The sequence below is a fragment of the Drosophila sechellia genome, chromosome X (assembly GCF_004382195.2).
Source record: "Drosophila sechellia strain sech25 chromosome X, ASM438219v1, whole genome shotgun sequence".
NCBI lineage: Eukaryota > Metazoa > Arthropoda > Insecta > Diptera > Drosophilidae > Drosophila > Drosophila sechellia.
In genome coordinates, this window is record NC_045954.1 from 8,996,580 (window position 1) to 9,012,178 (window position 15,599).

Consider the following 15,599-nt stretch of genomic DNA (forward strand, 5'->3'; position numbering starts at 1 on the left):
GGAAATCCTGGTGTCCACTCAGATGGATTGATGAACAGCGCATTGTTGCTGTCTGTCTGTTTTGACAGGAACACTTGAAGAAATTACATAGGTACTTAAATAAATTATTATAATAAGTAATATATTTTAGTAACATTTTAATATGTATTATTTAATCATAATGAATGTCATGTAGTTTACGTAAAATGCTATAAATTGTTATTAAAATATTACAATATTTTCTGTATGAATGTAATGTTTTTCGCGCAGTGCAGTTGAATGTACGGACGAATGGATGGATGGATGCTTGTCGGGCGGCGGATGTACAGATATCCGCACATCCGAAACGAGTGTTCAAAATTGTCGGCACACACACGGATCGAAATCGGCATGGATTTGTGCATCTAAGACAGCGCTCTGGAGTTGCGCCAAGAATGCCGCCCCATCAGCGGATGATGAACGATCTCCGCCGGCACACAGAGTTGCTTGCCGAGATGGGCAATGGACATGGAGGCGGAGGGCGATGGACATCACCCTCTTGGGGTGGCTTAAATCACTTGACTGCGCCCCACGTTCGGCACTTGATTAATCCGCCCACGGAAGTACCGAGCAATGTCCTCCGTAGCCGGAATAAATTCCACATATATCCAAATCGCATAAATCACAAATATATTCGAATAAGTTCACATAGTTACAATATCAAATGAGACTTTATTCCATCTTTGGATATCTCTAACACTAAGTTTCCTAATGTAACTTCAAGGCTGCGAAATGCAACCGATTTGTAATATTTAATTGACTGTCTGAGGACAGTTGTTTTTTCCCCAGCGGAATAAATATTATTATTTTAGTTTCTGCTTGCATTCGAAATGTTTTGATCATGCGTCGGGCAAGTGCCAGCGAAAGCAACTTAATGAATTCGACAAACTGCAAATTGGCCACTGCCTTCGCCACCTCAGCATTTGCTCATGTTAGCTTTCGGATTTGCAGATTGCAGATTTCAGATTTTATATTTCAGATTTAAGATGCTAGATGCTAGATGCTAGATAGACCGCCCCCGCCCCCGCGTCCCACGCCGAATGGCAGCGATGACGAAGACGCCTCACGTGCATCGAATGCATCGCGATTTGGCCAACCATTCCGCATTTCGCCTTCCGACAGCAGCAACTTTAATTTAATGAAATGCAAAATAATGCCAAGCAAATTAAGCAGCACAAAAACGCAAAACAAAAAAGTCGAAAAAACGCCAAAACCCAAACTAAAATATTATAATAAAATTCGATGTATGCAAATGGATTGCAAAATATGCATGTGCCATACAAAAAAGAATAAGTACATACGTAACTAAAAAAATTAAAAAAAAAAAAACAATTTATTTGCGCTTTGACGCGTTTTTGCTCCGCTCCGCTGGCAGTGGGGAATTTGGCGCCACCAGTGGCCATGTCGTGTCACAAAGTTGCCACCGCGGAATATCCCATCCGTTCGGATCCAAAAAAATATATATGTATATAGGTGAAACATAATTATTTTGTTGCCAGGTGAGTGCACTCCAGACTGCCAGTTCGCGGTTGACTTTTCGCACCTGCACTTCCTGCGTTTTGGGGAAAAAAAACGTGGAAGTGGAAAATGGAAAATGCGCTGCAAGCTGCCAGCTAATTACAAGTTAATCGAGATGAAAATCTCACGCAGTGATGCATATTTAACGTATATTAAAATAATATTATTTATATGCATGACACAACGAGAAATACAAAAAACTTTTTATCCGAATGATATCCTTTATTGAACGGATTACGCTGCGTATGATTGATTTGTAAGCGTATGGGTGATAAATCAATTATACGCCATGTTGTCTTTACACACATTTTTTCTTTGATTGCAAGTCCTAGAATATTTGCAATGTTTATGCATTTTTTCTGTAATATTTCCAATTCCAAATGATACCATCATACCCCATTGCTACCCTCTAGCATATGCACCACCAAAATATTCTAACAAAATTAGAAACTACCGAATGTATGCAATTTTTCGCGCTTTTCTTGTAATTGTTGTAGCTCTCTCTCTCTGGCTTCTTCCTCCTCCTCTAATTTTCAGAGTCAATTAAAATTTGTTAATTTTACTTATAATTTTAGGGTAGGCCAAAAATTCAATGCGACGACGAGCCCGACAGGGAAAAAAAGTTGCAATTAAAATTTTTGCGCGACTTTGTCACATTGGCAAACAAAAAGGGGCGGTGTGGGCGCAAGGGGGCGTGGCATGGGGGAGGGGGTGGCGAGATCTTTTCTAATGGCGACAAATTTGCCGCTGAATGAACCACGTACCACCATAGATATGAGAATCTTTAGATATAAAGTACAACGAGATCACTGCAAGCGTGAAGATTTCGCCATGGAAGGATAAAGCTGCTGATTGGAGATGCGGATACATATGTACATATATACAGCACAGGTATAGAAAATATATATATATAATGCTGAGATTTATGGTCATGGATGAGCAGCCATGAATGGAAACGGGTTGTTTACCTCATAACGCACTCGATTTCAATTGGATTGCTTTCTAGAAACCCAGACACGAGGCAATCAAAAAAATGTTTGTTGGCCAAATAATGAGTTTTCCAAATTGTGATTTTGCCCTTGAGTGGAAATGCTTATTTCTAAGAACCAAAATGATAGTTATTCAAATTCTAGAAAGGTAACTGCATGATATGATGAGTTTAAGGAAGAAGAAAGAAATATATTAAGATGGTAACTACGTTTTGTAATCAGAAGTAGGTAACTTAAGTGCTGCAACATTTTTATAGCATACTTTTGGGCTTGAAGATTAGTAGGAAAGGTTACTAAATGTATTATAGATTGCAGTTTAAGACAAGTGACTAAATTATTCAAAAGAACTCTTAAGTAGACAAATATTTACAAACATCTTAATTCTATTAATCGTGTATGGAATATTTTCAAATATTTTCGAATATTTTCCCAGATCTCTGTGAACCGAATCAGCAGCGTTGGCTACGATTTTGGTATAAATCTGGACTGCCCGCTGAATAGTTTCCCCCAGCCATGCAGATGGTGGCCATCAGGGGAATGCCAAACTTCATTCACCTCAATGCCAATTACACGGCATGGACATTTTCAAAGCACCCAAAGTCCAACCAAAACCAACCCACCCACCGCCAGATACTCATTTGGCAAATTTCGCATTTGATTTTTCCTACACTTAAACGCAATCAATTTTATTGCTCTCGTTGCGGTTGCGCCTGTCGAATCGAATTCAATTTGATTTGCTTTTGAACGCGCCATGTTTTCTGGCCTCTGTGGATGTGGATGCGGATTTGGCCTGGTCATGGACACCGATTCCTTGGGTCCACACCTGAAGTATCCGATCGAGACGAGACCGAGATGAGATGAGATGTGGCAGGCAAAAACCAAAAACAGAAAAAAATATATTTGAACTTGTTTACAAGCTAATTGCGGGCGTGGAATGTTACGAAATCGAAAATGTTGCTGCGTTCCATTCCATATGCACATGATCTGCGGATGATCGTGATCTATATCCATCTATGCATGTATATACATATATCCGCGACTTATGTGCTAACATAAAACAGATGACGAACGGCAGCTGTGACTGCCAATTTCGCATCAAAAACAAAACTCGAAAAGGCCAATATCGATTTAGACCAAGTGCTGCGAGAATTTTGAATTTTCCAAAAACAGATGCGGGAAAAATGCTTAACTGAACTGGCACTTACTTACTACATGCCATTAAATAATAATTAAGATCTGTACAGTAACCGACGTACGTGTAATACTGCAGTTTTCCTATGAGAACAGTTCAAGTTAGCGTAGGTCAGCAGCTATTACCATGTCAATCGGATTAGCGACGATCCACTGGAACTTTCCTTTTGGAACTTAGTCCAGCTTTGCCAGTGCTCCGGATGACATCGCCGTGGGAATGATGCGGAGATCACAGATCTGGTTGCTCAGGGTGAGTAAATGTGATTTATGGCCCATTCGCGGCAAACAAACCGGTTGCAATTGGACTCTAAGGGAACCACACAAATGGGTTCATGCATCTGCGACCATGTCAGATTGTTCAGCTCATTGTTGTATGCAAAGCAAAGGTTACATAATAGTAGAGAATAATATAGAAAATTCTCAGAGGATTTGCGATTCCAGCCCACCCTAAAGTTGGGTCAAGTGCCACTTACAATATTGGATCACCTATTTCCAGCTGCTGCTGCTGCTTGTGGAAATGACGCCCCCTGCTATTCCGGTGCCCATGCGATCCTCCCAATCGCTGGCTCTACTGCGAGCTCGGGATCAGTGCGGCAGGGAGCTGACTGCCGCCCAGCGTCTCCAGCTGGACAGGATGCAGTTCGAGGATGCTGCCCATGTGCGCCACTATCTCCATTGCTTCTGGTCGCGGCTGCAGCTCTGGCTGGATGAGACCGGATTCCAGGCGCAGCGCATCGTCCAGAGTTTCGGCGGCGAGAGCCGCCTCAATGTGGAGCAGGCTCTGCCAGCCATCAACGGGTGCAATGCGAAAACGAGCTCTAGAGGATCGGGCACACAGACAGTGGTCGACTGGAGTTTCCGGGCCTTTGTCTGCGTGCTGGCCACTCCAGTCGGTGAGTGGTACAAGCGCCACATGTCCGATGTCATCAATGGGAATGCCTAGAATATACATATACAAATCTAGATATTGTGACATGCAAATATAAAGGCAAATGAATAAAAGTTGTAAGAACACATGGATAGAAAGGATCACAAGCGAAGCAAGTGTATAGAAAATGGTTATGAGCTTGGTTTTAAAAGTCAAGAACCATTTTTGATTTTGACGATAACTCTAAAGTAGGCCACAGATGCTAAATTAACAAATATGCTACAATAGACAGCATTTCGGAGCCTGTGTGCGAGATTCAGAAAACCAGGAAATATGCGAAGCGTAAGCGTACCGAATATCATCATCTGGAGCGGAAGTGATGCTGGCACCCAGTCGGCGATGACTATCCAGCTGCATGGGTTGAGCCACCATTTGGAGCAGAGGGATCATGAAGAGCGCCTCCAGGGCGACACACAGCACCAGCAGCAGCAGCCGCAGCAGGATCAACCGCCGACGGAGGAGCAGGATTCGAGGGCTGTTAACAGCAAGGATGGTGCCGCCAATCAGGACACGATCGCCGATTCCGGCCAGGATCCAGATGGGAATCAGGCCCAGGATACCACAAAAAAACGGTGCGACAAGTGCGGCAAGAAGCTCGGCCTCACCGGCGGATTCCCCTGTCGATGTGGTGGCACCTATTGCGCCGTCCACCGCTACAGTGACCGCCATGAATGCAGTTTCGACTATCGCCAAATGGGCGCCAACCAAATCCGGCGTGACAATCCCGTCGTTGTCGCCAGCAAACTCCGAAAGCTCTAGCCAAACCAGACCAAAAGGGAGGGGCAATCACTCAGGCTTCTCCTTTTCAGTTGAGAATAAATAAATAAATACTTGGTTGGTTTGGTTTTAGATTTACATTTAGAACGGTTGGCAAAATAACAAAAAAAAATTAAATATATCAACACTTCGCATTTGTGCGGGAAAATGTCCTTTCTTCTATATTTCCGTTGAATCAGCTGTCTGAGAACAGATGGTTCTATATGGTTCTATATGTTTGTATATGTTTAAATGAACTTTCTGACTTGGGGGCGATGATCGATAGATTAGAATGATACGTACTTTGTGGCCTTGTCATTGTAATTTGGGATCAGTGAAATCGGCTGTCTTATCAACCGGAAAAGGACGCTTAATATGACCCAGTCGCTATGAGATACCACGAAATATACAAGTAATATACTATAAATTTAATATAATATAATATGAGTATTAAGCTCTGGCTGACGCTAATCGGGATTCTTCTATAAAAGAGCAGGCCGATGTCGGCGGAGCCATCAGTTTTGCTTGGTTCGTCACAAGCAAAGTCATCTATAAAAATGTTTCTCGCCAAGATCCTAATCCTGTGCACCGCCTGCGTCCTGGTCAGTGCCAGTTGGGCTGAATTCGGAGCACCAAGGAATCTCGAAGGCCAGGACCTGGCCAATGCCCAGCAAAGGCTTGAGGCATCTTTGACCAAGTTGGCTGCTGGCGATGGACCCCACTATCGGTAGGCAATAGGTCTATAGATCTTCCAGGGAGCAACTTCTCATTATGTACTTGTAGCCTCTCCAAGGTCCTTTCGGCAACGTCCCAGGTGGTCTCTGGCGTGAGGAATGATTACTCCGTGGAGCTGATCGACAACCAGGGTGCTACCAAGGTGTGCCATGTGGACATCTGGTCGAAACCGTGGCTTCCCGGTGGCATCCAGGTGACCTTCAACTGCCCCAATGAACCTGAGCTGGTGAGAAGGCACGATGCTTAAATAAAAATTGTGGTTGGATTCAATTCTAAAACTTAGTATGTTTGTTAATCGGTAGCGAAACCTAGACTACATATTGGCAAACATAAATCAAGAAATTTTACTCTTAGTCAGATGCATTGATAACCGGGTGTCAATTGCTACTGATATTTAATTGGGGGCAGGGGACTGATTATTCTTATCACGATGATGAATAGGTCATGATCCGCACTGTAATCTAGTGTGTTAGATTACGATTTGTGGAAGGTAAGGGCTGTAAGATAGTTTCACTCGATTTTTAGATGGTCCACTCAAGTGAAAACGGTTAGATATTCAAATATTTTTATAAAACAATATTGTTTATTTATTAAAAACATATTAATTATATACTTTTCAACCATAAAAGGAGAACTTCGATGTCACAAAGTAATGAGTAGGTTTAAATTCAATTTACTTTTGTCACAATTGTAAATTTAGAATGAGCCAAAGAGCGGAAAGTGAACTTCTTTTGAGTAAAAAAAAAACATTTAAACTATTTTTGGTTTAAAAAATGATTAAAAATGTTAATATACTGATAAATTGATATAGATGGTTACAATTTGTATGAATATTGTATAAAATATATATGCGCATATATGGCGAAATCAAAAGTAGAGCATACTGAAATCGTATCCCAGTACGAGAACTGTTTTTGAAAGAGGCCCTAATTATAGGCAATACCTGTATCTGATAGATAGATCATAGATTGATATTATGTTATAGTCATTTGAGAATGTTTAAGTAAAGACGCGATGAATGCCATGGCTTCCAATACGGATTGCGGATCCTCTACTTGTAGAGCAGCGGCAGGCGGCAGTGTGGCTCCGTCTCGCTGGGATTGTCGGAGTACAAGGAGATCGTCCTGGCACTGAGATCGAAGATGCCCACGGCAATGGTCTTGACCACCTCGTCGCAGCTGTTGTTCTCGCGCCAGACGCAGTAGACTCCGCCGGACACGTCGCCCAGCATGTGGCGCACATCCTGCTCGCTCATCGGCGGATTGTACGATCCAAAGGTTTGCATCCTGGAGATGCTCGAGCTAATCATCAGATCGTTGGCCTGATCCTGCCGGATGCGATCGAATCTGTAATATCACAGTGCGCAGATTACATAACTATTTCAACACATCTATCAAACATTCCATCCACTCACTGGTTGACATGGTAGTTGTGCTCGCCCAGCGGCACCTCCTTGATGTTCAAATGGGACTCATTCTTGCGCTCCGGCGATGGTGCCATCTCCACATTGTAGCACATTTGGCGGGGATCCCTGTTGGGCATTGCCAAGTGGCACGGATTAGTGAAACTGCTCAATCGGTTTATACCCCTTAAAACGTACGCCAGGAAGGTAAAGTTGATGGAGCAGGCATCCGCTGCTCCCACTCCCGCATCCTTGAGCACGCGGAAGGCATCGTCCACGTTGCTGGTGGCCAACAGAGCCCGGGTGATGAAGTGTCGCGCTGGTGGAGAAGTAAATTCAATAAAATGTGTTAACTATTGTTGCTTTTTTTTTGCATGTACTTACGTGTTTTGCCACTGCGCAAGAGCTCCGCACTGATGGTGTTGATGCTGAAGACCAGTCCATGGTGATTCTGGCTCATGGTGTATCCGGGCAGATGGCCGGCGTAACAGAGGGACATGAAGTGCTCCTCCTTGACGTTGTACTTGCCCTGCGGCTTGTCGCTGATGATGTGCGCCACCACGAAGTAGTAGTGATTCAGGGTCTCCGTCAGCGCATCCTCCGTGTGGCCCAAAAGGCGCTAAATGAGATATAAGATACGATATTTAATGACCAATTCAGATTAATGCCATTACATTCACTTACGCAATTCTTTTGGTTAACAATGATGGTGGAGCAGCCGGTGGGTTGGTTTTTGCTACGTGGTTGGTGCTTCAATGCCTGCGGTAGAATCTCATCCAGATGCAGCAAAAATAGCTGAAATGTGAGAAAAACAAGAGAGATTGCTATATAGTCTGTATATATAACTATATATATGTTAGTTAGTTATGGGCATAGCTATGGATAACTGACTATCGAACAAACAATGTTTTCTAACGGGCTCAGTAGTTAATTTAAACCAGAGCTCACTTAAAGTTAATCAAGCACTTATATACACCCCTGGCTTAGCCAATCCAAGCTGCTAATGAGGCTAAACTAGTGCGATCGCTAAATACAATAATAATATGGCTCGTAAAATCGTCAGTTTTAATGCACTCATAATGCGACTAATTTGAATTATAAAATGCCATCGCCACCACCTCCTCGCCTTCCATCACCACCATCAGCAGTGCCACCTGAGCTGGGCGCCATGGTGATCAGTCCAAGCAAGACGAAGGCGACGCACCATGACCATAGCCATAGAAATAGACACATATTCTATGTAGACTTGGCCAAGGTCGGTGCGATTTTTGCGTGCAATTAATTGGCATCGGAGTCGCGAACGCAGAAATTATAACACATTATCAAGGCGGCCATGCGGTCCATACCAGCTCCTACCCACCCATTCCCATCCCATCCAAGACGATCCATTCCCATACGATACGATCTTCATCGAGCCACTTGACCATGCAAATGAGACCGTCTAATCTAATCGCTGACTTTCACTTCTCATTTCCCATTCCCATTTTCAGCCTCCAATACCAATTCGTGTCCCAATCCCACGTTGAATTTAGATTCAAATTCAATGAAGCCATTCAAGGGTTCTTCACCGTCTTTCGCCGGCTTTTCTTGACGGCTTTTTATTCATGTGTGCGCCTTGACCAATGACAAATTGGCTTACGAAAAAGGTGAACATGGTCATTAAAGCCTTTGAATACTCTTTTCTTGTTAAGAGAAGTTTTCATATATTTTTAAGATTTCTAGTTAGGATAAATTTAGATCATTATGACCCCTCCGAAAACGGATTAACTTCTAGATTATAGACATTAATCTAAGTGTTAGGAAAATAGAAAGACCAGTTGATGTCAAGATCACTAAGGCTTTTAAATATTGAATAGAAAACAATCATTTCCGTTGGCCAAGTGCTGTGATCCCGTGAAAGGGTAACTGGTAGGTAACTAGTCGCCTGGTAAAAAGACCGGCTGTCTATCACATATCACATCATTCTCAAGACCCCAGCAAACGGAACTAGTTCAATGTCTGCGCTCTCCATATCGAGTTGTGCTTTTGCGCACAGTGGGCCCTGGCTGGCAGCAACCTGCTAACGGTTAGCGAATCGATTGTGCAATCGTGTTAATTAGAAGCGGTATCAAAGGCGCAAAACCTAATTGCACTGCACATCCAGCGACTGATTAGATAAGAGGCGATCGAAGCCATGAATATGGAATAGCATGCACCGTAGCCAATTAGCACTGTACTACGCGGGGCACTGCACTCGCAAATTGCATTTAATGCTGTCATTGGGGGCCTACAATCGGCAAGTGCAACTGGCAAGTGCAACTGGCAACTGCAACTACAACTTGGCAACACGCAACACGAAACTTATGGTTTTCGGAATCGGGTGCCACTTTAGCCCATAAGCCCATGGAATGGAGCGCGCCGTACCGTTAGAACCCTATAGAACATGGAACATGGAACAGTCGAATCCGAATCCGAAATCCACTCCCACGACGTCGGGCCTTGTTGTGCGATTATTATTATTATTCAATTACAATATTTGAGCCAGACTCGTGGCAATTACGTGTATTCGTTTTAATGGCCATTTAATTGTATTGCATTATATTCTAATGCTAGAATGCTTATTTGCTAAAATGACGATTGGCCGCTAATTAGCTGACTCACCTTATGGAATTCCACCTCCGCACCATCGGCCACGCCCTCCAGTTCGCGCACATATTGCGGGAAACTGTCCTTCACCGATCCCAGGGTCTCGTTGTAGATCTGCCCTGCGAATGGAAATGGAAACCGAGTCGAATGTAGAACACCACCAACCACATGGATGGCACTCCAGATCCAGATCCATCCTACGGCGATACTCACTGCCTTTGGGCGACTGGTAGAGCGGCAAGTAGGTCTCGTTGAGGGGCTTCGATAAGATTAGAAAGTTCTTGATCATGGACCCAAATGTGCGGCCCTGCAATTGACAATGGTTTATTACCATTTGTTTATAATACGTAACATTTAAACGATTAAATGCTTTCCCATTTGGACACGATCTCAAACCGATTCGCCAAATAGCTCGGGGTGTTTGTTTAATGGAAGACAACAGAAACAGAATCAGAAACAGAAACATAATCGATCACGACTGATCGCCGTGTAAACAAAGCTACCAACTAAGGCACAAAAAATATGAATAATTATACAAATTGTACAATATAGTAATCAATACAAAGTGTTTGGAGCTTGACATGGATTAACCTTTTGGGTGGGTCCCCGCTTGGACACGGATGCGAACGCACGTCCATCAACGGATAATGGTCATTTATTTATTTATTACAGGGGAATAAAATAAATATGAAAATATGAAATCAATCTGCTGATACTTGCAGGTGTTTACTTGTCACTCAAAAAATAATTATATTGAAAATAATATTTGCATTTAAACATACATACTTTACAAACATTTGAGTTCTTGCACATTTCCATATTTAAATACAGTTCGGAAACTTGGGTGAAATCTAATATTTAACATGAAAACATCGACACTTAATTGCTGAATTGTTTTGCAAGTGTAGCCAATATTCTTGGCCCGATTGGCACGGGAAAAAGACAGTTGGACAAAGCCACGAGAATCACGAATCTGCATTTATAAATAGCGTCTGGGTCCGGGAGTTGTCAAACGAATCGAGGTCTCCGGGTGGGCCGGCAATTCAGATAAAAATGTGGGTTATCAGGTGAAGTCCAAAAAAAAAAAAAAAAATAGTAACTTTTTCAAGATATAGTTGCCAATATGATAATATCTTTTTTGGTAAAAAACATTATGGATATTTTAAGGAATATATCATAGAAATAAATGGTTTGTCTGCTTTTTATCTTTGCAAAGTTACCCGCTCTTCCCCAAATAAACTTCTAATAATAAACTGAGAGCAATTAAAAATTTAGATTGCGTGACACCAGCTGAGTTCTTAAAGGTCGTGTGAGTTTTGGTAGGGGGAGTACATAAATACATATGTACAGAAAGGTAAAGATATAACTTACCATATCGAAGCCAACTTCGTAGTGGGTGCCCCTGGTGTAGAGCACTGGCACCGCCTGGCGACGTGGCAGGATCTTTCCGGAGGACATCTTGGAGATCTATTCGGAGTTCGGCGTTGGGAACAAGTCTTTTTTTTTAGCAGTGGAAAGCTCTTTGCAAAATATAAAAGGTAATCAAGAATAAGACGCGTCTGTTGATGATAACAAAATGTGGAGTTGTAAAAAAAACAAAAAAATATAGTTAGTATTCCAATCAGAATGCCAGCTGATTTGTTCTAGAGCGCTTGAAGGCAGAATTCAAACTGATTTGTTTTGTTTTCGCGCCGCAGAAGGCAGGCGTCGGCAGAGAGCGCTGCTGCAGCGGCGGCGGCGGCGGCGACGGCGTTATCGATTACCGACCGTTAGTTAACCCACTAATGACCGAGATACACGTTGTGTATCTTGGGTTAAGTTCGTTAGAGGGGCTGATGCAATTTTGCAGTTTTAACTATGACTTCATACTCGGCTTTTTAGCAAGTCCAGAGATCAGCTGGGAATATATACAAATATATATACATATATATTATTTTAGAATCAAGTTTACTGACCCCAAACGTTTATTTTAGTTTCAAAGTGCAGCCTCCGAGGTTAGGAACAAATGTAAATTTTTAACTTAATTTTATAGTGTAACATAAAACATCCAAACAACCAACTAGGGTTAAGGGCCGCTTAGAACTTTCAGATTCCATAAACCACAGATTACTCAGCCTACTTATTAGCCGTTGTTGACTGCGTCCAAAAATCTAGATATTAGAATGTTTTCGGCTGGTAAGTCAATTAGTCGTCGTCTAATAGGCTTTGCGGCTTAATGGAACGGTTTTCGCCTCATTGTGTTACCCCTTTTCTTTGCGTATACGTAATATGAGTGCTGGAAATACCCGGCATACCCCGATACTACCCCCTCTTTCGACCAACAGCTGACCATGAATATTTTCGCTTTTGTTTGCCGATCATATAAACACGTTTTCGATTGTTTCGCCGTTTTCTTTTCTTTCCATTTATTGCTTTTTAACTGGGTTGGATTTTGCATTCCCCGATTTTCTGCTTAATTTTCACGCCAAATGGAAAAGCGTGTGAACCGCGAACTTAATAATTCATTAGCGAATTATACATTGGTTTTGGTTTTCAATTCTGAATTTGTTAGACTTCGGAGCAGGCAAATAAAATGCAAATAAATTAACATTTAAGCAACATTTTAGTTCTCAAAATATAATCAATCCAGATGCCACTTGCATATTTATTGTATTGTTTTTCGTTGTATTTTGCTTGCTATCTGTGAGAGAGAGATTTCCAAGTGGCCTACAATCGCGATGATAATGATACTGAAAATGATGATCGTGATAATGATGTCGCAGAGCAACTTTCTCAGTTTATTTTTTTCCCCCCCATTAGCATCACAATTAAATGTTTTTATTAATTTCGTAGCGCGAAACCGAAAACATTAGTATTGGCGATATGCGCCGATATTATATAAGTGAGAATATCGATTAGGTATGAATGAACACGGTAATTTCCCCGATAATTTCGATAGCTGCGAACAGATCAGGTCGCTTTCATTATTCAATTTGTATTAACTTTCGTTCGTTGTTGTCGTCTGGCTGGCGGCTAGAAAAATGTATGCATCGCATTTCAATAATAATGAAAACAAAAGTTAAAACAAATAAAACTTACAAAAACAACCGCTAGTTTCGGTGCGAAGGAGAAAGGGCGAGGAGGGGGGCTAGTGTGGATAGAGCGGGATAGTGAGATTCCGTCGAACGGTGATTGCAAGAAAATGACATTTTACAGTTGCCCCCAAACACCCTACACTCACCTGCGTTTCGGGGCATGTCGAATTTATAACAGCGTTTGCAGAGCTCCATCGAAAAAACTAGAAATACAAAGTATTACTCATACATTCGCGAATTAATAATCCTTTGTATCATATACTATGATATCCTCATATTATATGACATTACTGTTAATTATAAAAATATTATGTTCACTCTTTTCTTTGGAATATCAGTACTAGGGGCCGGAGACGTCAGAAACTGATAAAAATGCGAAGTTATTTAATAATATTTTTAGAAAGAAACCAAAGAAATGATGCAATGGGAAGATTCCACACTGCATAACAGAATGGAAACTTTATGTTCATTTTATCAGTTTACAAGAACTCATGCAAATAGCTTTTATGTAAGTTTTTTTAAGATAAACAAATTAATAGAAGAATAAAGATATAAGTAACAATATGAATAAGGCAATAATGAAAAAAGAAATCCATTATTAATTTGCGCACCTTAAAAGAAAGGTATTCGCGCACAAAGGGCATTTGAAGGTCGGCGCAGGGCAAGGTGGCATCCATTTCACCCGAGGGCTCCGTAGGTCAAGATGCTTGTCGTCGCCAGCATTGGCTGTTGTATATAAATTTTGACAAAAGAAAGACTTCGGTTTAAACCAATTTTGGCAAGGCGGCGGCCATAAGGTGATGACCACTCGACGCGACGACATGGCATGGATTAGCTGCCGTTCCCACCTGCTGGTGCCTGTGATTTCGGTGCTATTGATACCGCTGGTCGCTGGCTTCGGCAACGAGTATGTCCACATCAAGGTGCATGTGCCCAAGGAGGAGTCAGCGGCGGAGGAGTCGCCGCACAAGGTGATCCACCACTACCACCACCATCCGCATCCGCATCAGTTATACCGCAGTCGGGGACGAGTCCGTCCCAAGCCCAGTCCACTGCTGGAGAGCGTAATCCTCTCGGATCTGGACAAGCCGCTGCACATGAGCGAGCATGCGGACTATCTGAATCACGCCAAGGAGCTGGCCGACCACCTCACGGAGACGTATGCCAAGAAGGCACCTCCTCCGCCACCGCCCAAGAAGAAGGTCAACACCTATACGATCATTGAGGAGCAGCACAGACCACATGGCTACGACTACGAGGATCACCATGAGCCCAGTGTGGAGACGTATCGAGTGATTGAGTCACGACCCAAGCAGCAGCACCATCATCACACTCATACTCACCATCCGGTGGAGGAGGAGGAGGTGGACGACGATTTTGGCTATCACTATCCAAGCGGGGGAAAGCATCATCATCATCAGACTGGTGCCTATGCGGAGCCCGCACCCGTGGAGGAGCACATCGACCAGGAGCCGGATACGGGCTATAAGTACTCGCCACCCAGTCACGCCTACATCCCGCCCAGCCACGGTCAGGCCCAGCGGAGCTCCAAGCAAACCAGAGCGCCAGCGTACACTCTCGAAGCTCCGCAGGAGTCCTCCTTCGGATACGATTACTCCCGACCCTCGGCCGGAAGTAGCACTGACTTCCGGCCATCAGTACAGGTGTCATCCAGTGACCCGTACGGCGAGGAGGAACCGGCGGACACCTATGGACCACCGCTCACGGCCACAAGGCGTCGCCGACCATCGCAGTCCCTGGTGGATTGGCCCGAGGCCAAGGGATTCAACAGTGCCGCGTCGGAAACATACAGTGGCGTCGATAGCTACAACGTGGGTCATGTTCAGGGCTACGGATCCAGTAGCTACCACCAGTACAGTGGGCCCTATTTGTAGGTGTCCCAACACCCCGTCTAATCTAAGATCTATTTATTACTTTTTTTTCGTAGCTTCGTAAGTCGATAGTATCAGTTTTAAGATTTAAGCGATAAATAAAGAAATGTTTGTAAACACTCAAAGAAATGTAAACTTATTTGCTTATGTTTATGTCTCAACGCAATCCTATCCAGTTGGAAAGCACCAAGACCACTTGAAAATTATAAAGTAATAAAAACGCAACTCTGAATAGTTGAAGTATTAAAAAAAAAGAGACTGTCTAATTAGTATACAAATTATGATCTTGAATTCGCAAATTAGTTTATTTAAACACTAAAATCTAATATTCTAATGGTGCAAGAGTAAAATGCACTCATTTTTGTTATTGACTTCAACTTTGGATAATACCGGTTTACTTGGCAATGGGAACTTATACTACTTAATGCAATTATCCTAAGCCTTGATTATATTTATAAAACGTATAACATA

The 15,599-nt window shown here is 42.7% G+C and overlaps 5 protein-coding genes across 5 annotated transcripts; 4 read left to right on the forward strand and 1 right to left on the reverse strand.

Annotated features, from left to right (window-relative positions):
• Positions 1 to 3,830: 3,830 nt before the first annotated feature.
• On the forward strand, positions 3,831 to 4,745 carry LOC6621158. The gene is made up of 2 exons (XM_002045300.2): positions 3,831 to 3,966; positions 4,213 to 4,745. The coding sequence occupies exons 1-2, from the start codon at positions 3,934 to 3,936 to the stop codon at positions 4,657 to 4,659; spliced, it is 480 nt and encodes a 159-aa protein (XP_002045336.1). The 5' UTR covers positions 3,831 to 3,933; the 3' UTR covers positions 4,660 to 4,745.
• An 89-nt stretch (positions 4,746 to 4,834) lies between these two features.
• Positions 4,835 to 5,569, forward strand: LOC6621157 (zinc finger A20 and AN1 domain-containing stress-associated protein 6). Its single transcript, XM_002045301.2, has one exon. The coding sequence runs from the start codon at positions 4,918 to 4,920 to the stop codon at positions 5,401 to 5,403; it is 486 nt and encodes a 161-aa protein (XP_002045337.1). The 5' UTR covers positions 4,835 to 4,917; the 3' UTR covers positions 5,404 to 5,569.
• A 346-nt stretch (positions 5,570 to 5,915) lies between these two features.
• On the forward strand, positions 5,916 to 6,882 carry LOC6621159 (sarcocystatin-A). The gene is made up of 2 exons (XM_002045302.2): positions 5,916 to 6,127; positions 6,184 to 6,882. Exons 1-2 carry the CDS (start codon positions 5,958 to 5,960, stop codon positions 6,380 to 6,382), a joined length of 369 nt encoding a protein of 122 aa, XP_002045338.1. The 5' UTR covers positions 5,916 to 5,957; the 3' UTR covers positions 6,383 to 6,882.
• A 114-nt stretch (positions 6,883 to 6,996) lies between these two features.
• LOC6620465 lies at positions 6,997 to 11,833 on the reverse strand. The gene is made up of 8 exons (XM_002044610.2): positions 11,534 to 11,833; positions 10,376 to 10,469; positions 10,178 to 10,281; positions 8,222 to 8,332; positions 7,922 to 8,156; positions 7,736 to 7,856; positions 7,550 to 7,666; positions 6,997 to 7,481 (listed from the first exon to the last, which is right to left on the reverse strand). The coding sequence occupies exons 1-8, from the start codon at positions 11,618 to 11,620 to the stop codon at positions 7,187 to 7,189; spliced, it is 1,164 nt and encodes a 387-aa protein (XP_002044646.1). The 5' UTR covers positions 11,621 to 11,833; the 3' UTR covers positions 6,997 to 7,186.
• A 2,161-nt stretch (positions 11,834 to 13,994) lies between these two features.
• LOC6620440 (polycomb group protein Pc) lies at positions 13,995 to 15,337 on the forward strand. The gene has a single exon (XM_002044611.2). The coding sequence runs from the start codon at positions 14,037 to 14,039 to the stop codon at positions 15,129 to 15,131; it is 1,095 nt and encodes a 364-aa protein (XP_002044647.1). The 5' UTR covers positions 13,995 to 14,036; the 3' UTR covers positions 15,132 to 15,337.
• The last annotated feature ends 262 nt before the right edge of the window (positions 15,338 to 15,599 follow it).

Bases quoted from the DNA above. Each gene is read 5' to 3' on its own strand.
- LOC6621158 (XM_002045300.2), top strand. From the start codon at position 3,934: ATGATGCGGAGATCACAGATCTGGTTGCTCAGG. The intron at 3,967-4,212 runs GTGAGTAAATGT...ACCTATTTCCAG, and splicing joins CACAGATCTGGTTGCTCAGG to CTGCTGCTGCTGCTTGTGGA.
- LOC6621157 (XM_002045301.2), top strand. From the start codon at position 4,918: ATGCGAAGCGTAAGCGTACCGAATATCATCATCTGGAGCGGAAGTGAT.
- LOC6621159 (XM_002045302.2), top strand. From the start codon at position 5,958: ATGTTTCTCGCCAAGATCCTAATCCTGTGCACCGCCTGCGTCCTGGTC. The intron at 6,128-6,183 runs GTAGGCAATAGG...ATGTACTTGTAG, and splicing joins GGCGATGGACCCCACTATCG to CCTCTCCAAGGTCCTTTCGG.
- LOC6620465 (XM_002044610.2), bottom strand. From the start codon at position 11,620: ATGTCCTCCGGAAAGATCCTGCCACGTCGCCAGGCGGTGCCAGTGCTC. The intron at 10,282-10,375 runs GTGAGTATCGCC...TTCCATTCGCAG, and splicing joins CTACCAGTCGCCCAAAGGCA to GGCAGATCTACAACGAGACC. The intron at 7,857-7,921 runs GTAAGTACATGC...CTTCTCCACCAG, and splicing joins CTTGCGCAGTGGCAAAACAC to CGCGACACTTCATCACCCGG.
- LOC6620440 (XM_002044611.2), top strand. From the start codon at position 14,037: ATGACCACTCGACGCGACGACATGGCATGGATTAGCTGCCGTTCCCAC.